The following is a 27,896-nucleotide window of genomic DNA, read 5'->3' on the forward strand; positions in this document are numbered from 1 at the left end:
AAAATAGCACCGCAGGGGCGGGAGCGGCTGGCGAGCGGATCTTGGTAACAAGTCGGAGTGATTCTCCGGTTGATGCTAGGTTGTTTGGAATGGTTACTCCCGCTGGCTCTAGGGACCGTCTCTGAAGAGTCGGCCTTGGAGGGAAACGGAGGCCGGCGGGAGGGCTGGGGGAAGGGACCGGGGCCTAGAACAACTGCTGACTAATCGGCGGGCGGCGGCGGAGGAGGAGGGGGTGGCCTGCCGACCGGTCGGCCCGGGTCACGCGCCCGAGGGCGAGCAGAATGGGCTCGGGGCGCTCGGGTGTCGGCGGGAAGCTAGAGTACGGACTCCCAGCCAAGGGCTCCACTCAGCCTTATGGGGGCGGGGGGCGCGCTGTGCTGTGAGTACCCCAGACACGTGGCCCGGTCCGCGGGGGAGGGGCCCAAGGCCGGTGGGCTGGATGGGAGGCCCCGAACGTAGCGCCCGGCCCGAGAGCCCCCCCAGTAACGGTCGAGGTTGAGAAGACCCTTTAATCACCTCTCATCCAACATCCTTGTTTTTACAGAAGGGGAAACTGAGGCCCAAGGACTTGGGGTACTTTTCCTAAAGTCACAAAGCTGAGCCCCACCCACAGCCTGGGACCCCCACCCCCACCCCCCCACACACTCTCCATCACCCGGAAGAATTGTCCCCGTCCTGTCTTCACATTCTGTCCTCCCGCCTTCCCAGTAAGGTAGGCAGGGCCTGATGCTGCACAGCCCCGTTTTATAGATAAAGAGACTGCGACCTGGGGCGTTCAGATCCCAGTTCTGCTGGTCCATGGGCAAGTCTCTCACTCTTGCTAAAGTACACGGGGTGGGGGGGCGGGATGGTTGTGAAGGTGCAGGAGAAGGCTGGCAGTGGGTGCCTTGGCTCCCCGCAAGGCTTGCACCTGCCTGACTTCTTGGACTCAACCCAGTCTCCCTAGGCAGATGCCCAGGCCCAGCGAAGGGCAGGGCTCACCAAATCCTTCAGCGGGACCTGGAGCAAAGCTAGTGTCTTTCTTTCAGTGAAGACACATAAAGCGCGAGCTGTGTGCTAGGAGCACCCTGGGGAACTTGACCATGAGTAGGAGGAGCACCCCTCCTCCCAGAGTTCAGACCACCTGCCTAGAGAAAAACAGGCCAAGCGGTGCTCACTGGATAGGGTAGGCTCCAAGATGTGGAGGGACCAGAGGAGGGGAAGGGAACCTTTGAGCTGGGCTTCAGTGGGTGAATAGGAGTTTGCTGTTAGAGAGATGAAGGGAAGGACGTCGCAGGCAGAGGAGTTTCCTATATTTTTCCTGCAGGAAACTGCCGGGTGGGTTTTGATGCCAAGGATGCCCATGACAAGCGAGCAGATGAAGCAGCCTTCTTGTCTCTGGGATTTTGCTTCCTGCCCTATAAAATCAGCTCAGTGGGAGTCCTGAGACAGGCTAGGGTACAGGAGTGAGGAGATTCCAGCAGGGCCTAGAGGACAGGCTGGATGTGAGGAGGGAGAATGGGAGAGAAAGCCTTGCCTCATGGGCAGGAAATTGGCACATTTGAGGGCTGGAGCAGCTGCTTCCATGTTCAGGCTTCCCCTTGTTGGGGACAGCCAGGATGGCTACAGTTTATCCAGCAGGAGCTGTGGGACTGCCTGAGTCCATTCCTTTTTCTCATTCTATGAGGAATGGATTTTCTTAATCCCCAATTTACAGATGAGGAAGGAGAGGCTCCAGATTTGCCCAGGGAGAGAACAGCAGGAAGAAGTGGAGTGGATGCTGAAACCTTTCTGTGAAAGGGAGGGTAGGGTCAGAGGGGCTGTGGTTGGGGCTTGAGGAAGAGGACGTCTCTGTCCAGTGTCACTGTGTGCACTCAGGGTGTGAGACTCCTGTTGCCTCTCCTCCAACCCTTCTGCTCCACCCCCTCCCTAATCTGTCTGCCCTTTGGCTGGCCTTACCCCCTCTGTCAACGGCAGCTCAGGCCACCTGGAGCTCTAAGTCAGTGGAGGGGAGGAGGGAGGGAGGAAGGTAGCTGGTCTGTAGCCTGAGGGAAGAGGGAGGCAGAGGAAAGCTGGAGATGGCTCTGAATTTGCCCTGGGGGGCTGCACAAATCCAAAAAATTTTGGGAGTCCAGGGCTCCCGTTCAACTTCCCATTCCCTGTGCTTCCCACTCCAGGCCCCTTTCCAGGGCCCATCAGGGCTCAGGGACCTTTTGGCCTGGCCTCTTCCCATCTTCACACATCAGTGGGATGGCAAGATGGCTAAACACATGGTTAGGCTCTGAGGTCCTCTATGGCCAAGTTGCTGCACCCGCCTCTCCAGCCTCAGTTTTTATTTCTGTAAAATGGTACTGTTGGTATGGTAGCCGAAAGGAAGTCAGATAAAAGCTGCAATAATAACTTGTTATTGTTTTTCCTTTACCCCTAGCACACAGCCCCAAGACCACCTTTGATCACCTTCAGACAAGCTATGCATGCCAGAGGTCCCCCTGGCCTACTGACCCCGGCGCTGCCTCTCGCCTCCTCTGTCCTGATGCTGCTCATGAGCGGCCTGTGGCTGCTGGGAGCTGGCCCCAGCCTTGTCCTGGCCCCAGAGCTGCTGCTGGACCCTTGGCAGGGTGAGGGCCGGCCACATGGCCCTTGGAGGAGGCAGGAGACTTGCTGTAGGGCCTGAGACCAGTTGGCAGGAGCAGCATGCATCCTGCAGTTGTCAGGCAAGGACAGGACCCAGGGCCCCGGGGAAGGTCAGCCTTGGACGGGAGCATGCCCAGCTCAACTACAGCCAAGAAGGGAGGGCCGAGGACCTGGGCAGAGGGGCCAGCACAGGGGTGGGAGCCTGTGAGTAGGAATTCTTTTCAGACGGCTCCCCTTTCGGGTGGCTTTCCCTTAAAATAAACTAAGACTTTCAGCTAAGCCCAAGAACAGGAAGGAGGCACTAGGGGTTTGAAGAGTAACCCCAGCTGAACACCTGTTTCCCAAGAATGACAGCTTCCATTTACATTTGAGGAACCCAAATGATGCTCACAGAAGTGAAGTGACTTATCCATGGTTGGTTGTTCTTAAGAAGACCGAGTGTTGGGTCTGGCTTGTTCTACTTAAAGCAGCAGGGGGCCGGTCACAGTGTTTGGAAGCCCTTGGTCCCCACCACCAGTGATTAAACTACTGGCAGTGGGCAGACTTTGGCTCCCGGGGAGGGGGTGCTGGCTTAGTGGGCGGCCCTGGCGGAGGGTGTTTCCCCATCTGGCACACCGGGGCCAGCCTTGGGGGTTAGGGCCACTAACCTGGCACATAAGCCCATTCTCTCTCCCAGCGCACCGGCTGCTGACACATGCCCTGGGCCACAAGGCCCTCCCAGGGCTGCTGCTGAGCCTGCTGCTCCTGCCCACGCTGGGCTGGCGGCAGGAGTGCCACCTGGGCACACTGCGGTTCCTGCATGCCTCCACCCTCCTTGCCCTGGCCTCCGGGCTGATGGCTGTGCTGCTGGCAGGCCTCGGGGTGTCCAGTGCAGCCGGGGGCTGTGGATACATGCCTGTCCACCTGGCCATGCTGGCGGGGCAGGGTTACAACCCTAGACGGCCCCGTGGGGCACTGCCACCATGGCTCCTGCCGTGGCTGCTGCTCGCCCTGACACCACTGCTCAGCTCCGAGCCGCCCTTCCTGCAGCTCTTCTGTGGCCTCCTGGCTGGCCTGGCCTGTATCCTTTGCCTGGGCCCAGGGCTCATGTGGACGTGTGGGTTCTGTGGCTGGGCCCCCAGGGTGCCTGGGAAGGAATTGGCACAAGAGGTCGGGCCCCCACATTCACACACATCCCAGGAGCGTCTCCAAGTCCTCCTCTCGCCTGGCTCTGGGCTGGGAACTGGGGGCTTGTGGCCATGTAGAGGTACCAATTACAATTTAAAGGAGAGCCTGGGAGCTGAGGGGCCCAAGGAGGCACTTAATCTGGACGTCCCAGTGGAGGTGGGTCTACGCCGAGACCATGCAGAAGGAGGGGTTCAGGTGACGAGAAGTGGAAAAGGAGAGCACGGGCCTGGCAGACAGTACAGAGGGTGTTAAGGACCAGGGTGAGCGTGAGCCTGCGGCCCTCCTGGCACCAAAAGGGGGAACGACCTGTGGCCGGTGGTGCAGGTGTGTTAAACAGGCTTTTGCTCCAAAGATGCTTAATGCCTGTCGGGGACAACAGTGCAGTCAGAGGGAACAGTGGGTACAGGCTGACCCTGGAGTCGTTTAGGATTGGGGACACCCGGCTGAATCCTGGAGAGGGGAGCATGTCGCCCTGGCTGGGGCAGGGCCCAGGGGTGGGCCTGGGGTCACAGGCCTGAGCAGGCCAGCAACAGGCCTCAGGGGACAGCGGGCAGGGGGCAGCTGAATGGGGATGAGACAGGTTTTGGGATGAGGCACATCTGGCTCTGCCTCTCATTGGCTGGGTAGCTTCAGGCAGGGGCCCTTTTCCCTCTCTGAGCCTCCACTGCTGACGAGGGTGATGACACCTCCCTGGCAGGGCCACAGTGAGGAGACAGGAGGGAATTCCCATCACACACTTGGCACGGGGCCTGGCATGTGGCGCAGGCTCACCCCTGGCTGAATGTGGTTTTCCTTGACCCGCCGCCCTGCCCTGGGCAGACAGACGCGGCTGGGGCCTTCCGGTGGCTGGAGATCTCTGAGCAGCGGCTGCAGGCACTGCAGGAGGGTGTCCTGTGCAGGGCCCTGGCAGGGTGCTGGCCGCTCCAGCTCCTTCCCACCCCAGGTGGCCTGGCTGAGCTGCCTGTCACCCATCCTGCCGGAGTGAGGTGAGGGTGATGCCGAGGACACTGGCCCCGGTGGTGGAAGCCATGCCGGTGGCTGGCAGTCAGGCCTTCTGCTTCTGCCCCTCCAGGCCGCCCACCCCTGGACCGCCTTACATGGCCTCCCCTAGCCTCTGGCCCCTCAGAGAAGGCTCAGCCCCGCTCCCGCCAGGCCTGGGGCCTATGCAGCCGCTCTGGGAGGGCTCCTCAGAGGTGGGACTGGCCTGGTCTGGGCCCAGCTTCCCCCCAGGGACCCCGCTGTGGGCAGCCCTAGACGAGCAGATGCTGCAGAAGGGGATCCAGGCCTCACTCCTTGAGGGGCCAGTCCAGGGTCCCGAAAGCCCACTCCGGCTGTCTAAGTCCTCCGTCTCCTCCCTGCGGTAAGGTGGGGTAAGTAGGGGTGGGGTCCCCTGGTGTGGGGGCTGGAAGCGGCCCTGACACTCCCTCCCTGTCCCCCCTTCCCACAGGCTGCAGCAACTGGAGCGCATGGGCTTCCCCACGGAGCAGGCGGTGGTGGCCCTGGCAGCCACAAGCCGTGTGGAGGGTGCCGTGTCACTGCTGGTCGGCGGGGATGTGGGCACCGAGGCGCTGGTGACTCAGGGGAGGGGTGGGCCCACCCACCCTGAGGGTCCTGGGCCCCCCTAGCACAGGCAGGCTCTCAGGTGAGAAGCCTGGCCTGTGGGTGGGAAGTCAGAGCCCAGCCCTGTCTGCTGAGAGTCAGGGTGGGTTCAGAGGAGGCCCCCCAGCATCCTGCCCTGGTACTGTTTAGAATAAAAACCAGTTCACTTTTCAACCTGGACCTCCTTGGAGGCAGCAGTTGTGTCTGACTCTTCTACATTAGCATCAGGGGGATGAATGAATGAATGAAAGAATGAACGAGCAGTGAATGAACAGCCGACTGCAGGAGAGCAGCTCCCTGATGTCCAGAGACACAGTGTTACTGAGCTTCCGCCTCAGGGTCTTTGTTGGGCTGGACCCTCTGCCAAGGAGCATTTATCATCTGTTTCCCAGCTAATTTCTACCCATCCTCAGGTCTTGGCCTACACGGAGACCTTCCTCCAGGAAGCCTTCCCTGATTCGCCAGGAACAGCATCCCTTCACCGCCCACAGCCCCCTGTGTCCCTGCTGGACAAGGGCCAGTTCAGTGCGACAAGGGCCAGAGCCCCAGGGCAGGCTCTGAGGCTGGTGGCTGGGCCCTGCGGTGGTGGGGGGGGGGGGCGGGGGCAGGAAGCAATGTGGGCGTGCTGTGGGGGAGAAGCTTCCTCAGCTTTGTAGAAGCAGCTCCTCCCTCCTGGCCCCTCTCAGTCCTTGCCCCCTCCCAGGGAGGGGAGGTGTAGCCAAAGCCTAGAGGACAGAGGGTGGGGCATGGGTGTGAGTCACCGATGGGAACTCTGCAAGGCAGAGGGGCCGGGAAGCTGGACTTTGAGGGGCAGTACAGGGGGCTGTAGGCCCCGTATTGGCCTGTGCTCTGGTCACCCGTGAGGCTGTACCCCAGGCCAGGGCCAGAGTGGAGGGGCCACAGAGACCGACCCTGCCATTGGTCACCAGCCAGGGGCCAGAAACAGACTGGGAAACCTGAGGACTACACCATCAGCCTCATTTTACAGGTGAGGAAACAGGCTCAGAGAAGGGAAGCTGCCCTGAGGTCTGGTAGCTCCTGCTGGACACCTGGCTAGGGGGTGGGGATGGCCTGAGCCTCTGTTCTGCTCACCTACCCCCATTCCCCAGCTGCCCAGGTGATGGCCAGGGGAGCCCTGGCCTCACAGTTGTGCTTTGCAGGTGGATAGTGAAGGCCACTGAGAAGAAAGGCTGCTGGCCCTGCCCCTCATCTAAGCACACACTGAGACCAGGCTGGTGGGCAGTGAGGCTGGGGGCTTTTATTGGCCAATACACATCTACCTCCTGGTGTCTGTCACAAGCCGTTGTGGGAGCAGGTGGCCCCTCCCTCTCCATGCCCCCTCCGCCTGGGACATGAGAAGGACTGAGGGTTCAGGGGTCAGAACTGAGACAAGGAGCCCTGAATGTCCAGTCAGATCAGGTAGCTTGACCTCAGGGTCAGGAACCCAGCACCAGAAAACAAGGAGACGAGGGGTACAGGTGGGCCCCCCAGGTTTGGCTGGGGAGTGGGGAGGTGAGACTGCCCGCTCTCATCATCCCTGGGTGTGCTGAGGGCCGGGCAGAGCCCCAGCTTCCAAATCCCTCAGTTGCTTGGGGCCTGGATGGCCAGGCGGTTGATGAGAAGACAGAAGCTCCAAACCTGCCGCCCCTCCCCACAGGCCTGCATCACCCCATTTCACAGAGGGAAACTGAGGCCCACGGCCCTGAGCAAAGCCTCACCTCTTGCCTGGACCACACCTCCCTCTCAGGCTCCAGTCCCAGCTCAGCCTCATAGGAGGCAGATGCGCACGGGCTGCCAGGACCAAGACATGCCCACCCCAAAGGCCTAGGTGGCAGAAGGGACCCTGAGGATATTAATAAATACGGATGGCGGACCTTGGAGGCAGCTGGCCAAGTCCAGGCTGGGAAGGGAAGCCTGGCCTGGCCCTCACCAAGGGGCCACCACCACACTCAGTCTCTCTCGTTTCGGCTCCTGGGGGCCACGATCCGGTAGCTGGTGGCGTGTCCTCCCCTCTTGCCCCGCAAGAGGCTGGGGGTGCCCGTGCCGGCAGGGTCTGCCCCTGACCCCTCTGGTTCTGCGGGAGGGAAGGAAAGAGGCCGGGTTAGTGACGTCTGTGTGAGGTGCCCACCTTCCCTTGGCCCTCTGAGGGGGTGGGGGGTGGGGCTCTGCCCAAGTCTAAGAGGCAGAGGTGTGGGAAAGAAGGGGGTCTGCAAAGCTGGTTAGTGCCCCTCCCCGCAGGAGTTATTAGCCCCTAACCCAACTAGAACACTCAGGGCCTCTATTTGATTTTCTCTGTCAAGTGGGGATCAATGAACCCACCATGGTTCTGAAATGCTTAGCATGTAGCAGATGCTCCATAAACAGTATAGCTCTTTTCTTCGTTAACATACCTTGGAGCAGAGGTGTGCCCTGAATCATTCCCATTTCAGAGCTGGGTAAACTAAGGCCAGGCATCAGCCTCACTCTTCCTCTCTTTTCAGGTTAGGCCACCTGTAGTGGGGAAGAGTTTAGGAAGGCCAGGCTCTGCCACTGACCTACCGTGTGGCTTTGGACCTCTGTCAGGGCCTCAGCTGTCTCATCTCTAAAACCAGGGGGACAGTTCCAGATACAGAGGCCCTGGCCAACTCCAGTAATTACTGAAGTTAGTTTCGATTTAGCTATGGTGAGATATGCCCCAACCTGCAAATAAGCTGGCCCCCAAGAATAAAACCGGATAATTGGCATTCTTCCCACCTGGAAAACTACTCAACCTTTAAAATGCAGATCAGGACCTACCTCTTCCAGGAAGCCTTATGTAACTATCACCTCAGTCCCTCTCAACGTTAAATGAGGGGTTAGGCAGCTCGGAAGGATGGGCTGTTTTTCCAGGGGGAGGGCCCCAGGATGGAGGACTTGGCTGAGCCTTCGAAACACTGTTCACAGGAGAGACACTTTGACTCTGGTGAGCACCAGCTTCCCACTGAAGGCAATGCCAGGGAAGGAGCTATACCCTCATACTCATAACTGTCTAGCACTCTGACCCTGTGTCTCATGCACCTCTGGGCTGAGATTTGGCGCCCTTGGGGCAGACAGGTATCTGCAATCACAGCCAAGGAACATTTCATGCCCTAAAACAGGGAGCATAGGAGGAGGGTAGCTCAAAGCTCAGGTTCCAACATCAGCTCAGGCCAAGTCCTGGCCCTATCATGTCCCAGTTATGTGGCCTTGGGCAAGTCCCAGAACCTTTAAGCCTCATCTGGAATGTGGGATGACACTCCTGTTGTCACACCCTTGCAGAGTGTTCAATGTGACCAAGAGTGGAAAGTGGTTTTCACAGTAAATGTTGGATTATTATGGTCACTAGGTTGGTGTGTTTTCGACCCAGGGCTCCTGCAGGTCTGGTCACTGTGAATCAGTCATGAGATGCTGTTCTGACATGATCAAATTCAGGGCTTTGGTTTCCCCCGGGCCCCACTCAGTGCCTAGCAAAGCAGAGGGGTCAGGGAACCTTTGCCGATGGAGCCCAAAGAGCTGGCGCTTCAGAGACCTGACCTAGGGCGGACCCCTGGCCTCACCACTACTATCCCTATGTCCCGGGGGAGTCACACGAGCCCTCTGAACCTGTGTTTCTTCATCTGTGAAGTGGGCACAGTGTCGCCCACCTAGAAAGCTTGTTGCAAGGACTGGAGATGATGGATGTAAATTTCCCGGCCCAGGTGGACTGGATGTGTGACAGCTGTTACTATTATCATCATTATTGATTATAATCTAAACATGAGCCCCATCTGGGTCTTTTGTTAGCACCTGCTGTGTATGATGGGCCAATGGGGAAGGCTCCATCTCCTCTACTCCCCTCCTCCTGGCCACACTGCCAGGTGCCTGGCACTTCCTCCCTGGGCTGCTGGAGACAGAGCCAGCTGAGGGGGGCGGAGCACAGATCCAAGGCCACAGTGTGTCCCTTCTGGCTCCCCTCCCAATCCTCCTGAGAGGGGAGTCGGGGGACACCTGACAAGGAGCTGAGCACCTGGGATTTGGTCCTTGGTCCTTCCTCTGGGAGAGGGGAGGAGGTCTGGGAGATGGTCTGAGTTTTCACAAGTTGGGGAAGCCCTGTGGCATGGCGAGAGCAGCTTTGGAAGCAGAACCCACACACCTTCCCACTTCTAGGCCTTTGTCCCCATGGGGGCTGCCCTCCCACCACTTCCTACTGGCACACTCGTAGGGACCTTCTATGACTAACGCAAGGGTCCCATCTTCCAGGAAGGCTTCTCCTCACACACATCCTTTGGTGCTCCTGTACCCCATGGCCCTCATCTCTATAGATGCTGAGGATTGCCCACCACCCAATGGGCAGCTCCCCAAGGTGGGTACCCTGAGATCTGCCTCAGACCCAGCCTGCAGTAGGTGTGCCCTACAGTTTTGCCAAATGAAGGAGGCTTGGCTCTAACCTTGGCTCTCCTTCCTGCTGGGGGCCTCAATTTCCCCATCTGTAAAATAGATGGGAGGTTGGACATTATGTCTGAGGCTGTGTGCACTGATGCGCTAGGACTGGGCTGAGAGATGGGGCAGCTGGGAGAAGGGCTGGGGCCTCTTCACGGGTAGGTGAGGAACGGGGTGGCCGATCCCTGACTCTCTCCAGGGCCAGCCACAGGCTCCAGTTTAACGTGGAGAGACCTCCTTAGGCCCACTGTGACAGCCAGGTGGTGTCTAACCTCCTTCCATGCCTCCCTGACCTACCTTCGAGGACCTTCTCAAATGGGGCCCTACCAGATCTTCTAGCCTCTGTTCTCACCCTCAGCAACCTCACAGAGCTGTCCCTCTAGGTTCTCTCTGGTCTCCTGGCTTTTGTCCATGCTGTTCCTCTGCCTGTTCACTTGCCCCCGATCCTTGCCTTTCAGGTCTCCACTTAGATGCCTCCTCCTCCAGGAAGCCCTCCTGAGATGCCCTCTACCACCCCCCCAGCCTGCATCAGGAGCACTTGTAGGCTTTGGTGGCCACCTGTATTCACTCCACTGTGATATTCCTCACCCTAGGTTTAACGCCCAGTTCCAGGGCTTCCCCCCAGCACCCTAAGCTCCATGAGAGCAGGACCCTGTCTGTCTTATCTGTTGGAGCCTGTGTCAGCAAGGTACCTGGCACAGAGCAGGTGCTCATTCACTCAAGAACTAGTTACCAGAACCTCCTCTGTGCCAGACACCGTCTGCTGGCTGGATGGAAGGGCTGAAGAGTGGCTGTCTGCTAGTCTGGATCCAGTATTGGGAGGTGCCTTCTGTGTCCCCAGGCCCTTCCCAGGCCCTTCCTGGCAGGGGCTGCCCCTGCCTGCCCACCCTGCCGTTACCTGGCCAGATGATGGCTTCCAGCAGGGTGACCCGTCTGGCCAGGAGCTCCAGCTGAGCCTGCTGCTGCAGGAAGCTCTGTAAGCTAGGAGCCTGATGGGAGATCGAGAAGAGCAGACGGTGCGTGTCCGGCCTCCAGGGGCTGGGCTGGGCACCGAGGGTGGGGGGCGGGGCCAGTTCCTTCTGGCTTCCGGGCAGGAGCCTGGGCGTGAGTCTCTGTTGGGACCTTGGCTGCTCCTTCTAAGTGGGGATGGGGCTCACTTGTCTCCTCAAGTGACCAGATGGGTGGAGAACTGGTGGGTGAATGCCTGGGGGAGGGTCTCTCAGGCCACTAAAGGGGGACCCTGGGGCCAGGATGGCCTGCCCAGTGAGAGCCTCTGGGGTCAGAACTGGTGGGTGGTACATTACCCAGAGTCCCCTGGGACCTGAGCCTGGCTCTGTCACCCACAGTCCCCTGCACTTCTGGAGTCTAGCCCCATGACCTGTTGTCCTGTGGGCCTGCAGACTGGCTCTGTTCCCCACAATTTCTCTTGAGCTGAGGCCTGACTGGGGTCTGGATTCATTACCCATAATCCTACTGGGGGCCTGGGCTCTGACGTTATTACCCACAACCCCCTGCACTGTTACAGTCTGGCTCTGTTACCCACAGTCCCCTGCAGTTCTGGAGTTTGGCTCCATTGCCCATAATTCCTTTCAGACTTGAAATCTGTCACCTCTGGTTCCCCTGCAGGCCTGAAAACCACATTACCCACAATGTCTGGAGCCCCAGGTCTTACCACAGGGGTGGGGGCCTGGGTTTCTAGGGCCCCCCCCTTCACCCATGGACAAGGGACCAGTCATTGAGAGATGGGTGGTCTTGACCTTTCAGGTCTCCACCTGGAGAAGGGCAGGTACCTTATCCAGCCTCTTGACTGGACCCGGGCAGCTCCACCCTGGAGGGCCTGGGGAAGCCTGGCAGGCGGGGGCTGGGCTGTCTGTCCGTCTGTCTGTCTCTACTCACCATAGAGCCCAATCATTGTTTCCAAGATTAAAACCCTCTCAGCTAAAATCTTCAAAGCCTCGCGTAGTTGGTGCAACCCCTCCCCCTGTGGAGGAAAGAGACAGATGCAGCCGTGAAGGGGGCAGGGGAGGGGGCCCTGCAAAGCTTGTTGGAGGCCCATGCCCCACCCTGGACATGCACCTGCAGCTCCACACCACCTGCCACAGCCCAGGGCCCACGGACAGCAGGGACAAGACCAGGAGAGGATGGGAGGGGGCCAAGGCAGGCAGAAGCAACCTCCTCAGTAGGATCCCACCCAGCTGGCTGCTCTTTCCTCACACCCCTGCAAATCCTGCTGCACTGAGGGCGGGCGGAGGCCAGTCTGCAGGGGCAGCACTGCTGTCCCAGAGCCTGCCACAGAACCTGCCCAGACGCTGCCGCAGAGCCCCGGCCCCTCCTCCATCTCTGTTGCCTGAAACCAGTTGGTCTCACATCATCTGCACGATTCCTGCCACATCCCTGGGCCACTTGTACTCTTCTTTACTTAACAGTCTTTAAACTGACTCAATTTTGCCTTAAATACTGTATTTGTCTCACCCTAATTAACTCCATTGGTGGGATCAGGCTACTTACCGATATCCTTCCCACTCATGTCCAAATGAACATGTAAGAGTAAAATCAGAAAATGTTTGTGTGGCATCGCTGTTGGGAAGCCAGGCTTAAAATGCCGGCAAAGCTGAAGTTCAGGCCCAGGTGCCCCTGCCCCAGCCCTTTTGAGCCCATCCCTCCCTGGGCTCTGACTACTCCAGGTCCATGTGCTGCACATCCCAGAGCCCAGCCCTCAGCCCCACCCTCTCTTCTCAGCTGAGTCTCCAGCACCCAGGCCCGGGGATGCGGCAGCGGCCCTCAGACCCCTCCCCTAGGCCTCCCTGCTCTGGGGTCTCCTGTCTCAAGTGGTGCCGGTGCTGGCCAGGGACCGCCAGCTGGCCCTCACCTTCACTTCTTCCCAGTGTCTGTCTGTCTGTCCTTTCCTCCCCCAGCATAGGGTCCGCGGTCTTGCCAAAACTCCACACTCCCTCACTCCTTCCTCTTTCCGAGTCCAGACTAAAGCTATTTCTGGAATGTAGATATCTTAATTCTGACAGAGCACCAGGATAGCAATAGAACTATTCCCGCCCTGACACATCTGGGAGCCTCTCAGAGTGCTTCACTTAGTACAGATTAAATGAAGGGATGAGGTATAATATGCATCTTGGTACAATTACTACCTTCAAGGAAGCTGTTCCCACAAAAACGTCTAACAATCAAGAGTCCTCCCAACATGTCTGTTCTGAGTGAGCCCACTGTGGCCATGCTGAGACTGTCCCTTATGATCTGGCTGTCCTGTCCACATCACATGGATGGGGCCACTGACTGGCCATTGGGCCTGGGGGTCACCGGGTCACACTAAAGTAATCTCTCTTCAAGTATTACACCCATCTAAACATGGATGACCTTCAAAAATTACATTAAGCCACTGCCAGCATCGACAATGGGACAAGCTAATGTCATAAGCCTCCTGATGAGATGCAATAAGAGGGCACCACATCCCCAGTTAGTGCACCTGCCAAGGGTATTTAACCTGCATCTCATCACAAGGGAACAGTCAGACAAATCTAGACAGTGGGATAGTCACAAAATGACAAAGTCAAGAGAAAGAAGAAAAGGGCAGGGGGCCTATTTTACATGAAAAGAACCTAGAGGGCTTCCCTGGTGGTGCAGTGGTTGAGAGTCCGCCTGCCAATGCAGGGGACATGGGTTTGTACCCCAGTCCGGGAAGATCCCACATGCCGCAGAGAGGCTGGGCCCGTGAGCCATGGCCGCTGAGCCTGTGCGTCCGGAGCCTGTGCTCCGCAACGGGAGAGGTCACAACAGTGAGAGGCCCGCGTGCCGCAAAAAAAAAGAACCTAGAGATGTGACAACCAAATGCAACACATGAATCTTGATTGATCTTGTTTTTTTTTAAAACTAGCTACAAAAGGCATTTTGGGGACAATGGGTAAAATTTATATATAAGCTGTATATTAAGTGGCATCATTTCACTGAATTAATGTCAGCTTTCTCAGGTGTGACAGTGTTACTGTGGCTCTTTGGGAGAATGTCCATATTCTTTCAAGACACATGCTGATGTGTTAGGGGAGATGTGGATGAGGTCTGCAACTTACTTTCAAATGGATTAGAAAAAAAAGATCTATAGATATATAAAGAGCGAAAGAACAAAGGCAGCAAAATACTAATAATTGGTCAGTCTAGAAGAAGGGTACAAGGATAGTCATTGTAGCAAATTTTCTATATATTTGAAAATTTTCAAAGTAAAAATATGGGGGAAAATGCCAAAAAAATATTCTGGGTGGGTGGCCTGCTGCTTGCACCAATGACGTCCCAGTGCCCTCCAATCCTGGCCTTAGTGTCCAGGGCCTGTTGGACACCCCCACTCGGCTGTCATGTAGACATTCCCCGTTCTCCATGGAGAAAACTCAGCAGGCCAGCTTCTCCTGGCTCTCTTCTCTCTTTTACTATTGTAAACATCTCCCTTAACTTCTCGCTCCCCCCTCCATAGCCAGACAAGCACCCAAGTGTCTCTCAGCTCCATTGACATCTGTCCCTCTTCACTGTCCCCCTTCTAGTTCCGGCCCCCACAGCCTCTTGCCAGGGTGACCAGGACAGCCTCCTGTCTAGTCTCTCTTTCTGCTCCCTTCTCCCATCCTTTCTCCACATGGCAATCAGAGGGATCTTTTGCAAACAAAAATCTGACCATGTCACTTCCCTACTTATAAATATTTCAATGACTCCCCACTGCCCATAGAACAAAGTCCTAATTCCTCAGCATGGCCTCTCAAGTCCTAAAAGCCTCTATGACCTCTGTCTCACTCCTTACCTGTCACACTCTGTCACTCCAAGTATTTGCAGCTCCTCAAACACCCTGGGCCCACTCTTGCCCCAGGGCCTTTGCATGTGATTTTTCCTCTCCTCTGCGTGAACACCCTTTGCCAGGCTTCGGCCTGGGTCTCCTTATCCAAGAAGATGCTAAATCTACCCCTCCACAATCATAGCTGAGCTCCCCCTGTCCTGTCACTGCTGGTTACTGGCCTGTTTCCCCCCACCCCACTGTGACCACCCTGAGGATGGGGACTGTGTCCAAATCACATCTATGTCCACAGTGCCCAGCCTGGGGCCTGGCACCCACCAAGGAGGCGCTTGGGGAAAGTTAGCTGGCTCCCCCAGTCCTGGGAGCTGAAAAGCCTGGGCTTCAGTTCAAGCTCTGCCAACAATTCACTCTGTGGAGTTGGGCCTCAGTTTTTCCTGTCTGAATAAGGGGTATGAGCTTTGGTCTAGATGGGCCAGCTGAGCCCCGTCACTCCCAGGCAGTGCCTGCAGTGCATCCTCATGACCACTGGGTGTCAATGCTGAGCCACAGCCAGGTCAGTGGCTCCAAAAGCTTCACTAAGTGGGGGTTGGTAGGTGGAGTGTGTATAGGAGCCCTCAGGCCTCTTCCCCACACAGACCTCATCCCCACCTGCCCCCAACAGAGCTGTTCTCCCAGCCCCCAAAGCCTCATGCAGCCCCAGCCCAGCGGGTCCCCTCCCAGGCAGGCGGCAAGCTGGGGCAGAAGTGCAGGTGGGTAAGTGGAAAGCAGGTGGATGGGCAGGGGCCCTGCTACCTCTTGTGGGGGCCCCTCCCACAGGTGGTCCTGAGTTTGAAGTCTGTTCTGGGAGAGTTCAGGCATCTGTTCTCCTGTTGGGACCCCCATATAGGGATGGGGCTCCCCAGCCTAATTCAGCCTTCATCCCACCTCTCCCACCTCCTCTAGGCGGGGTGAAAAATGTGTTTCCAAATGAAAGGTCTCTGGGAGAGGCCAGTGAAGGGGCCTAGAGGCGGCAGAGGGCTGGGATCACATGGGTCTAGCTGACCCCCAGCCCAGCTCATGCCTAAGCAGGCAGTATGCTTAAGAGGCTCTGGAGCCACTAGTGGGTAGAGGGTGGGTAAGGGAGTGGGGTGGCAGTGAGGGGCTGGGAGAGGCTTGCCCGAGAGGTAGCAGGACCCCAGAAGTCACGGAAAGACATGGGGGAGGGCTTGTGCAGGGTGGGGGGCTCCCACGGCTGTATCCATCACTGACCCCACAATCAGGAGCAGAGAGGGCAGGGCAGGCGCTGGGTGCTTCCCATGTCTTCATTAACTAATGCCTGCCAGGAAGTAGGGCGTCCCAGCCAGACTGCACCAGGGAGAGGGGTGGACGAGGGAGGGAGGCACAATACCAGCCTCCAAAAGAACTCCCCAGTTGCCTCTCCTGTCTGCCCCCATCCCATCCAGTTTTCCAAATGTGTCCTATATCAGTGATGGTTTCCAGGTCCCTGCACCGTGGGGCTTTTAGTCCTCCCCCCATGTCTCCTGGGTGGGTGATTTCTAGGCCCTGAAATTCATTCACTGCAAGTCTCTCTCGTGATGTGAAGGTTCTAGGATCCCACATGTGGTTTCTAGGTCCCCTTTCCCATTTATTCTATGTCTGCTGTGTATGTGACAGTTTCTAGACCTCCCTTCCCAGCCTTCATGGGCTTCCTTTGTGTACAGTGGTTTCCAGATCCCCCATCTCATTTTCCATGGTTTTCTGGTGCGTATGGCAGTTTCTAGGCCTCTCCTCCGACTCCTCATGGGTCTCCTGTGTATGTGATGGTGTCTGGGACCTCATGTTAATTATAGGTCTTTTGGGTACAATGGATCTAGGTCCCCTGACCTCATTTACCATGTACAACGTGTCCATGGTGGTTTCCAGGTCTCCCTTCCTGTGATTCACGGATTCCTATGTGTATGGTGGTGTCTAGTGCCCTGTCCCTTTTACCGAAGCGCTCCTGTGTACCTCAGCGTTTCTACAACTCCCTTCCTCTGCTGCATGGCTCTCCTAAGGCCTCCTGTCCCGTTCTTCTGTGTGGATATTGTTTTCATGCTTCCCTTTCTTTTGCAGACAGGGGAGCAGAAGCCAAAGCCCTTGCTGGGAGGGGGCTATGGAGGCAGGGGATGCAGTCTGGACTGGGTCAGCCCAAACTGCCCAGGAGGAACTGGCAGGGTCACCCTGGCCTGGAAAGGCCGCAGAAGGAAGGCAGAGATAGGGATAAAGACAGAGGCAAAGAATGTAGGGTCTGCTGATACGGCTGGCCCTGCCCACTGGGGAGGGACAGGATAGGGGAGGACGCTGGGGCTGAGAACTGGCAAGGCTCCCCACTTGGAGACCAGGTTGCAAAGGGGATCTGGATGGGGTGCCCCCATCCCCAAATAATCTCCTGAGTGTCCAGGGCGGGGAGGCAGCGGGAGGGCAGTGCTGGGCTAGTGGCTTACCCAGTGGCTCTTCTCACCAGGGTCTCCTTTGGGGCCAGGTTCTCCCTGCAAGGAGAGAGAGGTAGGAACAGTGAGAGAGGCGAGGATAGAGAGAGGAAGAGAGGCTGAGCAAGGGTGAGACAGAGAGTAGCTCGTTTGGGCGAGATAAAAATGCAAAAAAACAACTGTTTGAAGGCAATGGAAAGTGATAAAGAGCAGCCAGTAACTGAAGGATATCTGACCTTAGAAAGAAGGGAACTGCACTGGGTAACATCAGTATATTTATGGCTTTTCCTCTGAGGGCTCATCCCAACCCCCTCTGCCTGGCAAACAGCTCAAGCAGCAAGCTTTAGTCTTATTGGCCTGAGGAATCAGAGGTCGGGGTCAAGACTGACAAAGAAGGAGGAAACGGAGGGGAAATGCTGGAAAGCAGGGAGCCACAGTAGGGGAGCAAAATCTGTATAAATACTCCACTCTAATCCTTGGATGGTCCGTGAAATGCCCATGCTAAAGTCACAGAGCTGAGTTGGAGCCACACCATAGAGCAAAACTCAACACTCTTCAGAGGAAGACTGTCTTCACTATATTGTCTATATTGTCCAGGATGCAATACAAAATTATTAGACATGTGAAGAAATGGAAAAATGTGACCCATATGCAAGAGAAAAATCAGTTAGTAGAAACAGACCCATAACCAACCCAGGTACTGGGATTACCAGACATGGAGATTAAAATACCTGTGACAACTATGTTAACGGATATAGTGGAGGGACTTCCCTGGTGGTCCAGTTGTAAAGAAGCCACCTTCCAATGCAGGGGATGTGGGGCAACTAAGCCTGCATGCCACAACTACTGAGCTCGCGTGCCTCAACTAGAGAGCCTGCACGCTGCAAACTACAGAGCCCATGCACCCCAGAGGCAGCATGCCACAACTAGAGAAGAGAAAACCCGCATGCCACAACTAGAGAAGAGAAAACCCGCACACCACAACTAGAATCGCGCGCACTGCAGTGAAAAGCCCACGTGCCACAACAAAAGCTCCCACGTGCCTCAGTGAAGAGCCCGCCTGCCACAACTAAGACCCAACGCAGCCAAAAATAAAAAATTGAATCTAGTGGAATTGATACAATGGGTGATGAGATGGGGAATTTCAGGAGGGATGTGAAAATTATGAAAAGAGAATCAAATGGAAATCCTGGAAATAAAAATGATAATACTAGAAATAAAAAATTAATTAGCTGGGATTAATTGAAGATGTGCCATAACAGAAGAAAGAATCAACTAACTTGACAGGTCAATGCAATAATTCTAAGTGAAGCACAGAGAGAAGAAAGATTTTTAAAAAAATTAACAGAGGGCTTCCCTGGTGGCGCAGTGGTTGAGAGTCCGCCTGCCGATGCAGGGGACATGGGTTCGTGCCCCGGTCCGGGAAGATCCCACATGCCGCGGAGCGGCTGGGCCCGTGAGCCATGGCCGCTGAGCCTGCGCGTCCGGAGCCTGTGCTCCGCAACGGGAGAGGCCACAACAGTGAGAGAGGCCTGCTTACCGCAAAAAAAAAAAAATTAACAGAGCCTCAGACTTCCCTGGTGGCACAGTGGTTAAGAATCCGCCTGCCAATGCAGGGGACATGGGTTCAAGCCCTGGTCCAGGAAGATCCCACATGCCGCGGAGCAACTAAGCCCGTGCACCACAACTACTGAGCCCGCACTCTAGAGCCTACGAGCCACAACTACTGAGCCTGTGTGCCACAACTACTGAAGCCCACGCACCTAGAGCCCATCCTCCGCAACAAGAGAAGCCACGGCAATGAGAAGCCTGCGCACTGCAACAAATAGTAGCTCCCGCTCGCTGCATCTAGAGAAAAGCCTGCACGGAGCAACAAAGACCCAAATGCAACCAAAAATAAAATAAAATAAATAAAATAAATTAATTTTTTAACAAAAGTGGGCGTAGCTATATTAATTTCAGACAGAGCACACTTCAGAGCAAGGAAAGTTATCACGGACATAGAGGGGTCAGCATTCCATGAAGGCATAACAATCCTTAATGTGTATGCACTTTACAACGGAGCATCAAAATATGTGAGGCCAAATCTGATAGAACTGCAAAGAGAAATATATGAATCCGCCAATGCCATTAATCAACCAGATAAAATTGACATCTATAGACCACTTTATCCAACAACAGCAGATTACACATTCTTCTCAAGCTCACATGGAACATTCACCAAGATAGACCACATTCTGGCCCATAAAATATAACTCAACAAATTAAAAAGAATAAAAATCATACAATGTATGCTCTTAGACCACAATGGAATTAAACTAGAAATCCCTAACAAAAAGATAACTGGAGGGAATTCCCTGGCGGTCCAGTGGTCAGGACTCCAAGCTTCCATTGCCGGGGGCATGGGTTCGATCCCGGGTCAGGGAATTAAGATCCCACAAGCCACGAGGCACAGCCCCCCTCACAAAAAAGGATAACTGGAAACTCCCCCAATACTTGGAGATTAAACAAAAGACTTCTAAATAACAGGTGGACCAAAGAACAAATCTCAAGAGAAATTTTAAAATACTCTGAACTACATGAAAATAAAAATGCAGGGCTTCCCTGGTGGCGCAGTGGTTGAGAGTCCGCCTGCCGATGCAGGGGACACGGGTTCGTGCCCCGGTCCGGGAGGATCCCACATGCCGCGGAGCAGCTGGGCCCGTGAGCCATGGCCGCTGAGCCTGCGCGTCCGGAGCCTGTGCTCCGCAACGGGAGAGGCCACAACAGTGAGAGGCCCGCGTACCGCAAAAAAATAAAAAAGAAAAAAATAAAAAAAAAAGAAAAAGAAAATAAAAATGCAACTTAGCAAAATTTGTGGGAGATGGTGAAAGCAGTGCTTAGAGGGAACTTAGTATAAATCTACACTAGTCAAGACAGTGTGGTATTGGCTAAAGAATAGTCAAATAGATTAATGGAACAGAATAGAGAGCCCAGAAACAGACCCACATAAATGTAGTTGACTTTTCTTTGACAAAGGAGCAAAGGCAATACAATGGAGCAAAGGTAGTCTTTTCCACAAATGATGCTGGAACAACTGGACATCTAAATGCAAAAACATGAATCTAGACACAAACCTCATACTCTTCACAAAAATTAACTCAAAATATATCACAGACCTAAATGTAAAATGCAAAACTATAAAATTCGTAGAAGATAACATAGAAGAAAACCTTGATGACCTTGGGTTTAATGATGACTTTTTAGATACAATGCCAGAAGCACAATCCATGAAAGAAATCATTGATAAGCTGGACTTCATTAAAATTACAAACTTCTGCTCTGCAAAAGTGAATGTCAAGAGAATTAGAAGACAAGTTATAGACTCGGAGAAAATATTTGCAAAAGATACATCTGATAAAGGTGTACAAAGGTGTATCTCTGTACATGCAAAATATACAAAGAACTCTTAAACTTCAACAAGAAGAAAACAAACAACCCAATTTAAAAAGCTTTTGCACAGGAAAGGAAATGTCATCAACAAAATGAAAAGGCGACCTATGAAATCGTAAAAGATATTTGCAAGCCACATGTCCAATAAGGAGTTAATATCCAAAATATATAAGGAACTTATACAACTCAATAGCAAAACCCCCAAATAAGCCAATTAAAAAATGGGCTAAGGACCTGAATAGACATTTTTGCAAAGAAGATATACAAATGGCCAATAGGTATGTGAAAAGATGCTCAACATCACTAGTCATCAGGAATATGCAAATCAAAACCACAACCTGAGCTATCACTTCATACCTGTTAGGATGTCTGTTATCAAAAAGATGAGAGATAACAAATGGTGGTGAGAATGTGGAAAAAGGGGAACACTTGTATACTGCTGGTGGAAGTGTAAACTGGTACAGCCATTATGGAAAACAGTATGGAGATTCCTCAAGAAATTAAACATAGAACTACTGTATGATCCAGCAATCCCACTTCTGGTTATCTATCCAAAGGAAAGGAAATCACTGTCTTGAAGAGGTATGTTCATTGCAGCATTATTCATGATAGCCAAGATATGGAAAGAACCTGTGTCCATTGATTGATGAACAGATAAATACTATGTGGGTTATACACACACACACAGGAATATTATTCAGCCTTAAAAAAGAAGGAAATCCTGCCATTTGTGACCACATGGATGAATCTGGAGGGCATTATGCTAAGTGAAATAAGCCAGACAGAGAAAGACAACTACCGTGTGGTATCACTTATACGTGGAATGCGGAAAAAAAGAAAAGAAAAGAAAAGAAAAGTTGAACTCAGAGAAACAGTAGAACGGTAGAACGGTGGTTGCCAGGGACTGGGTTGTGGGGAGGGAAGGAATGGAGAAAGGTTGGTAAAAGGGTACAAACTTTCAGTTATAAGATGACTAAGTTCTTTTTCTTTTTCTTTTGGCTGCATCGTGCAGCTTGAGGGATCTTAGTTCCCCGACCAGGGACTGAACCCATGGCAGTGAAAGTGCCAAGTCCTCACCACTAGACTGCCAGTGAACTCCCAGATGACTAAGTTCTAATCTAAGGATCTAAGATATAGTATGGTGACCATAGTTTCTTACAAAAACTTACAAAAAAGTTTATAAAACTAACCATACTCTTACCATATGATCCAGCAATTGCACTCATTGGCATTTAACCAAATTAATTGAAAAGTTATGTCCACACAAAGACCTACACTTGGATGTTTATAGCAGCTTTATTCACTATTGCCAAAACGTGGAAGCAACCAAGATGTCCTTCAGTAGGTGAATGGATAAGTGAACTGTGGTACATACAATGGAATATTATTCAAAAAAAAAAGGGCTATCAAGCCATGAAGAGACACGCTGGAACCTTAAATGTGTATCATTAAGTGAAAAAGGCCAATCTGAAAAGGCTACATACTGTATTATTCCAGCTATATGACATTCTGGAAAAAGCAAAAATGTGAAGACAGTTAAAAGATCAGGGGTTAGAAGGGAGAGAGGGATGAATAAGCAGAGCACAGAGGATTTTTAGGGCAGTGAAATATTCTATATGATACTACAATGGTGTATACATGTCATTATACATCTATTAATACGCATAGAATGTACAACACCAAGAATGAATCCTAATGTAAACTATGGACTTTGGAGGATAATGACATGACAATGTGGGTTCATCAATCGTATCAAATGCACCACTGTGATGTGAGATGTCGATGGTGGGGTAGGCTATCCACGTGTGGGGACACGGAGTATATGAGAATTCTCTGTACTTTCTACTCAATTTTGCTGTGAACTCAAAAAATGCTGTAAAAAAGAATTTTATTCATTAAACAAAACAACCAACGAAAAACACAACCCAGCAAGCTTACAGATCCGGGAATCTCAGCCAACCCAAAGCAGGATAAACACAAAGAAAATCACAGCCATCCACATCATGATCAATCTGATGAAAACCAAGGGTAAAGAGAAAGTCTTAAATGCCAAAGGAAAAAGAGACATATTATGTACAGGGGAAAAACAATAAGAATGACAGTCAGTTTCTCATGAGAAATTGTAATTGTCTACATAAGCCAGAGGACCACGGAACAACATCTTTAAAGTAATAAAGGGGGATAAAACTGCCAACCTATCATTTTATATCCAGTGAAAACATCTTTCAAAAATTAAGGTTAAATACAGTTTGAGATAACAAAAGCAGTGAGGATTTGTTGCCAGCAGACCCACACCACAAAAAAGGCTAAAGGATGTTCTTTAGGCTCAAGAGAGATGATACTATATGAAAATCTGGATCTACAGGAAGGTATAAAGAGTATAGAAATGATAAATACATCATGAGATGTAAAAGACTATTTTTCTTTGTTTTTCAAACTTCTTTAAAAGTCAACTGTTTAAAGCAATAACAACAATGTATTGAGGATTTATAACAAATACAGAAGTAAAATATATGATGGCAATAGCACAAGGACAGAAGGGAGTGGATTATACTGTTGTAACGTTCTTATGTATACATGAAGAGGTATAATACTAATTCAAGTAAAAGGATGCATATTGTTATCCTTAGAGCAACCGTGAAAAAAGTAACACAAAGAGGTATAGTGAAAAAGTCATTAGTAGAGACAACACAGAACAATTCTCAATCCAAAAGAAGGTAGGGGATCTAAAAAAAAAGGTACAAATGAACTTATTTACAAAGCAGAAATAGAGTCACAGATGTAGAAAACAAACTTATGGTTAACAGGGAGGAAAGGGGGGAGGAGGGATAAATTGGGAGATTGGGATTGACATATACACACTACTGTATATAAAATAGATAACGAATAAGGACCTACTGTATAGCACAGGGAACTCTACTCAATACTCTGTAATGACCTATATGGGAAAAGAATCTTAAAAAGAGCAGGTATTTGTATATGTATAACCGATTCACTTTGCTGTACACCTGAAACACAACATTGTAAATCAATTATACTCCAATAAAATTTTTTTTAAAATCTAAAATAAAAAAAAAAGAAGGCAGGAAAAGAAGGGGAGAAAAAGAAATAAAGGAGACATTGGGGTAAGTAGAACACAAATAGCCAGATAGTTGACTTAAGCAGAACCATATCAATAATAATATACATCACTAAATGTAAATGGAGGGACTTCCCTGGTGGCACAGTGGTTAAGACTCCATGTTCCCTTGGGCTTCCCTGGTGGCGCAGTGGTTGAGAGTCCGCCTGCCGATGCAGGGGACATGGGTTCGTGCCCCGGTCCGGGAAGATCCCACATGCCGCGGAGCGGCTGGGCCCGTGAGCCATGGCCGCTGAGCCTGCGCGTCCGGAGGCTGTGCGTCTGGAGCCTGTGCTCCGCAACGGGAGAGGCCACAGCAGTGAGAGGCCCGCGTATCGCAAAAAACAAAAAACAAAAAAAAAGACTCCATGCTCCCAATGCAGGGGGCCCGGGTTCGATCCTTGCTCAGGGAACTAGATCCCACATGCATGCTGCAACTAAGAGTTCACATGCTACAACTAAGGAGACCACGAACTGCAACTAAGGAGCCTGCAAGCTGCAACTAAGGAGGCTGCCTGCTGCAACTAAGACCCATTGCAACCAAATAAATAAATAAATGTAAATGGAGAAGTCCCTGGTGGTCCAGTGGTTAGGACTCCATGCTTTCACTGCCGAGGGTGCGGGTTCAATCCCTTTTTGGGGAGCTAAGATCCTGCAAGCTGGGCAGTGTGGCCAAAAAAAAAAAAAAAAAAAGTAAATGAACTCAATAGTTAGGCTGTTTAAAAAAAAAAAGCAAGACTCAAGTATGTCTTTTTTCTTTTTTTGGCCGCACCACGCAGAATGCAGGATCCCAGTTCCCTGACCAGGGCTCGAACCCATGTCCCCTGCATTGGCAGGCGGATTCTTAACCACTGCACCACCAAGGAAGCCCAAGACACGCTTTTAATAGAAAGACAAACAAGTTGAAAGTAAAAGGATTGGAAAAGATATATCACGCAAACACCAAGCATAAGAAAGCTGGTGTGGCTATTTTAATATCAAACAAAATAGAATTCAAGACAAGAAGTATTACCAGAGAGAAAGATATTCATTTCATACAGATAAAAGGACCAAGAAGTCATTAAAATCTTGAAAGTGTATGCACCTAATAACAAAGCTTCAAAATACATGGAGCAAAAACTGACCAAACTAGAGCGAGAAATAGACAAATCTACAGTCATAGTTGGAGAGATGGAGAAAGAGAGAAATACAAAGAGTCAGAGAGATGGAGACGCAGAGGGAAGATAGAGAAAGACAAACAGGTACAGAGATACAGAGCGAGAGCGAGGGAGATGGAGGCAGCCTGATCCTAAGAGGCTAATGGAACCCTGAGACGGGGGGTAAGAAAGGAGACGGAGCTTGCTCTGGACCAGACAGGGAGGGACAGGGGCTCTGGCCATAGGAGATGGAGCCATAGCAGGGGTCTGGGCCTGTGGGATCCTGGAGGGGGTGCTGCAGGGTGGGCAGCATCACTTACCTGCTGCCCCATGGAGCCCTGGGGGCCAGGCTCCCCACGCAGTCCCTGTAGGAGGGAGGAGAAGAATGGAGTGCGCTGTCAGAGGGTCTGACCCAGGGTGCCCAGGACTCCCCAGAATCCTTCACCCAGGGCCACCTCAATACTCACTCTCTCGCCCTTCTCTCCTGGGTGGCCGGAGATTCCTTTGGGTCCAGTGGGGCCTGGGGGTCCCTGAGCAACAAGACAGGGCCTCAGCCTTGTGCTGGGGCAGGGTAGAGGGGGCAGGGACTTAGGGGGCAGAGGGGTAGGGAAGGGCACCCCAGCTTGCCCTGGGCTTCTGGGCCCTTCACCACACACCCAATGCCTAGCACACAACAGGAAGTGCATACAGCTCAGTGTTCAGAGCGATGGCCCTGGAGTCAGACAGTCCCTGCATTGATCTGGAAGCTGCCATGTGCTGGCCACAGCCCTAGGGCAAGAATCTCCACCTTTCTTGGCCTTAGGTGATAACAATACTTGCTTCTTGTTACATGGACTGAATAAGAAGATTTACGGAAAGTATCTTGCACATTAAGTGCTCCATAAATGCTTGAATGAATGAATGAAAGGATGGATGAATGGATGATGGATGGATGGGTGGTTGAGTGGGTGGGTGGATAGGTGAGTGGATGGATGGGTTGGGTGCAGGGGGGGTGGGTGGATGGACGGACAGAAGAGTGGGAGTACTTGGAGAAATACTCACTATATGTCCAGGATTCCCAGGGATGCCCATGGGACCAGGAGGTCCAGGAGGACCTGGAATAAGACATGATGCCCTCAACAGTACAATGCCAGGAAGTCCACCATCAGCTCCCTCCTGATAGCCAGCCCCTAGTCTCTCTGCCATCCCTCAACCCTGCCCCTTACCCTAGACCTGGACTCAACTTACCCATGGGTCCTGGTGGGCCTGGGGGCCCAGTCGGTCCCTGGGGCCAGTAGCTGCTGGTCTCAGTGAAGGTGTTGGACAGAAATGGGTCCCCTGGGGGAGGAAAGATGAGTGAGCAGGGCTGGGCTGGGCGGGGCAGAGTGGGGCAGTCAGTTTTTTTTTGTTTGTTTGTTTGTTTGTTTCCAGTACACGGGTCTCTCACTGCTGCGGCCTCTCCCGTGGAGCACAGGCTCCGGACGCACAGGCTCAGCGGCCATGTCTCATGGGCCTAGCCACTCCGCGGCATGTGGGATCTTCCCGGGCCAGGGCACAAACCTGTGTCCCCTGCATCGGCAGGCGGACTCTCAACCACTGCACCACCAGGGAAGCCCGGGCAGTCAGTTTTAACCTGTCACTTCTGCCAAGCCAGCTTTGACTGCCCTGTGGGACAGCCTGCAGCATGGCTGGGGCCACCAGGCACCCACTCCAAGGGTGGGGAGTCAGGAGACTGTTGGCCATGCAGGACCAGGAAGCAGGGAGACACTGCCAGAGTCTAGCCAGTGACATCCAGCAAGTGTCTACCCTGCTGAGCCTGTACTGTCACGTGCCTAATGGGAATAATAATAAAAGTTACCATTTTTGACACTTACTTTGTGCCAAGCTTCTGTGCATGGGTGTCATACAGATAAGGAAACTGAGACTCTGAGATGGAGAATGTTTTGTTGTTGTTGTTGTTTTTTGGCAACACGTGGGATCTTGGTTCCCTGAGCAGGGATCGAACCCGTGCCCCCTGCATTGGAAGGGCAGAGTCTTAACCACTGAACCGCCAGGGAAGTCCCTTGGAGAGGGAGAATGAATGAATGGTGCCTGGTCACGCACCAAAGGTATGATGCAGATGGGGTTGAACCTGGCATTCCAAGCGCTGACCCCTGGCAGCGCGCGTGCACGCCAGGCTTTGGAGAAGGTGAAGGATGCGCGTCAGGGCCCAGCTGGGCGGAGGGGGCAGGTCCTCTCTGAGCACAGAGGCAGGGCTCTGGCCTTGGGAGTTCAGGGGTCACATCCTGCTGCTAGGCCTTGAGCTTCCCAGTGCTCTGAGGGCTGGATCCTGGCCAGCTCCAAGGCTTAGTGGGAGGGCCTGATGCTGGTGGTTCCCAGCACAGGCTCTGGAGGGTTCGTGGATCTGAAGCCGGCCCCCCTGTGCCCTGGCTGTGTGATCTCCCCTCTCTGGCCCTCAGTTTTCCTCATCAGTGACAACAGCGCCCACTGGAGGATCAGGTGACTTATGGCCCAAGGCCAAGCCTGGTATACAGAAGGTGCCTGGCAGATGGTCATGCCAGCCTCACCCCACCACCACCTGGACCTGCTGTGACTCCAAGGGACTCACCATGCTGGGAGATCCGGGCATAGGGTGGTCCAAGTGGGGCTGGGGGGCCAGGAGGCCCTGGGGGGCCTGGAGGTCCCCTCTCTCCAGGGGTGCCCACAGCTCCAGCCTGGCCAGGGATCCCTGGGGGGCCCTGCGGACCTGCAATGGAACCAGGGGGTTTGGTGGGTGTGCAAGAGGCAGGGAGGCCCAGGGTGGCCCAGGGATGAGGCAGCCAGGGGCAGCAGGTACGAGATGGCTCCAGAGGCCACAGGCCAGACTCCCTCCCTGGCCGTCTATGAGGGGGATGAACACAGCCCTCCCCTGAGGCTTCAGGACAGTGGACACTTGGTACACAACAGGTGCCTAGCAGACGCTGATTTCCAGAATGTTCTCTCCTCTCTCTTCTAGGCTTTTGCACGAGCTGCTCCCTCTATCAGTCCTCCCTTGGCGCTGCCTGGTGTGCACTTCTGGTCATTCTGAGGCCTCACCTAAGGTGTAGCTCCCACTGGAAAGCCCTCCCCGTCCCCCACTCCATCCAGGCTGGGTCTGGGCTTCCCTCCTTAGAGCTCCCTTAGCTGCACCGTCCCCCATAAGAACCCTGGTCACATGGGGTGGGCAC

The 27,896-nt window shown here is 53.3% G+C and overlaps 2 protein-coding genes across 15 annotated transcripts in view; one reads left to right on the forward strand and one right to left on the reverse strand.

Annotated features, from left to right (window-relative positions):
- Positions 1 to 192: 192 nt before the first annotated feature.
- RHBDD3 (rhomboid domain containing 3) lies at positions 193 to 5,516 on the forward strand. Of its 8 annotated transcripts, none has more exons than XM_079942870.1 (7): positions 216 to 319; positions 545 to 712; positions 2,408 to 2,597; positions 3,290 to 3,673; positions 4,604 to 4,766; positions 4,853 to 5,140; positions 5,228 to 5,516. In XM_079942870.1, exons 3-7 carry the CDS (start codon positions 2,450 to 2,452, stop codon positions 5,403 to 5,405), a joined length of 1,161 nt encoding a protein of 386 aa, XP_079798996.1. In that variant the 5' UTR covers positions 216 to 319; positions 545 to 712; positions 2,408 to 2,449; the 3' UTR covers positions 5,406 to 5,516. The 8 variants fall into 8 exon arrangements, with proteins under 8 accessions (XP_079798999.1, XP_079798996.1, XP_079798998.1 ...); XM_079942871.1 differs by lacking the exon at positions 216 to 319 and adding an exon at positions 364 to 379; XM_079942869.1 differs by lacking the exons at positions 216 to 319; positions 545 to 712 and adding exons at positions 871 to 1,165; positions 1,697 to 1,784.
- A 1,102-nt stretch (positions 5,517 to 6,618) lies between these two features.
- Positions 6,619 to 27,896, reverse strand: part of EMID1 (EMI domain containing 1) — a 41,346-nt gene continuing 20,068 nt past the window's right edge. For 4 of the 7 annotated variants that reach the window (XM_079942901.1, XM_079942900.1, XM_079942897.1 and 1 more), the window contains 7 exons: positions 27,299 to 27,436; positions 25,939 to 26,028; positions 25,753 to 25,805; positions 25,179 to 25,241; positions 25,032 to 25,076; positions 17,041 to 17,085; positions 6,619 to 7,453 (listed from right to left, as the gene is read on the reverse strand). In XM_079942901.1, the coding sequence (XP_079799027.1) occupies positions 7,232 to 7,453; positions 17,041 to 17,085; positions 25,032 to 25,076; positions 25,179 to 25,241; positions 25,753 to 25,805; positions 25,939 to 26,028; positions 27,299 to 27,436 (656 nt within the window). In that variant the 3' untranslated portion in view covers positions 6,619 to 7,231. Of the gene's footprint in view, positions 7,454 to 10,693; positions 10,785 to 11,691; positions 11,777 to 17,040; positions 17,086 to 25,031; positions 25,077 to 25,178; positions 25,242 to 25,752; positions 25,806 to 25,938; positions 26,029 to 27,298; positions 27,437 to 27,896 lie in introns of all 7 variants that reach the window. The other 3 variants (XR_013831345.1, XM_079942898.1, XM_079942899.1) reach the window with 3 other exon arrangements.

This window comes from Stenella coeruleoalba (genome assembly GCF_951394435.1).
Source record: "Stenella coeruleoalba genome assembly, chromosome: 14".
Classification (NCBI taxonomy): Eukaryota; Metazoa; Chordata; class Mammalia; order Artiodactyla; family Delphinidae; genus Stenella; species Stenella coeruleoalba.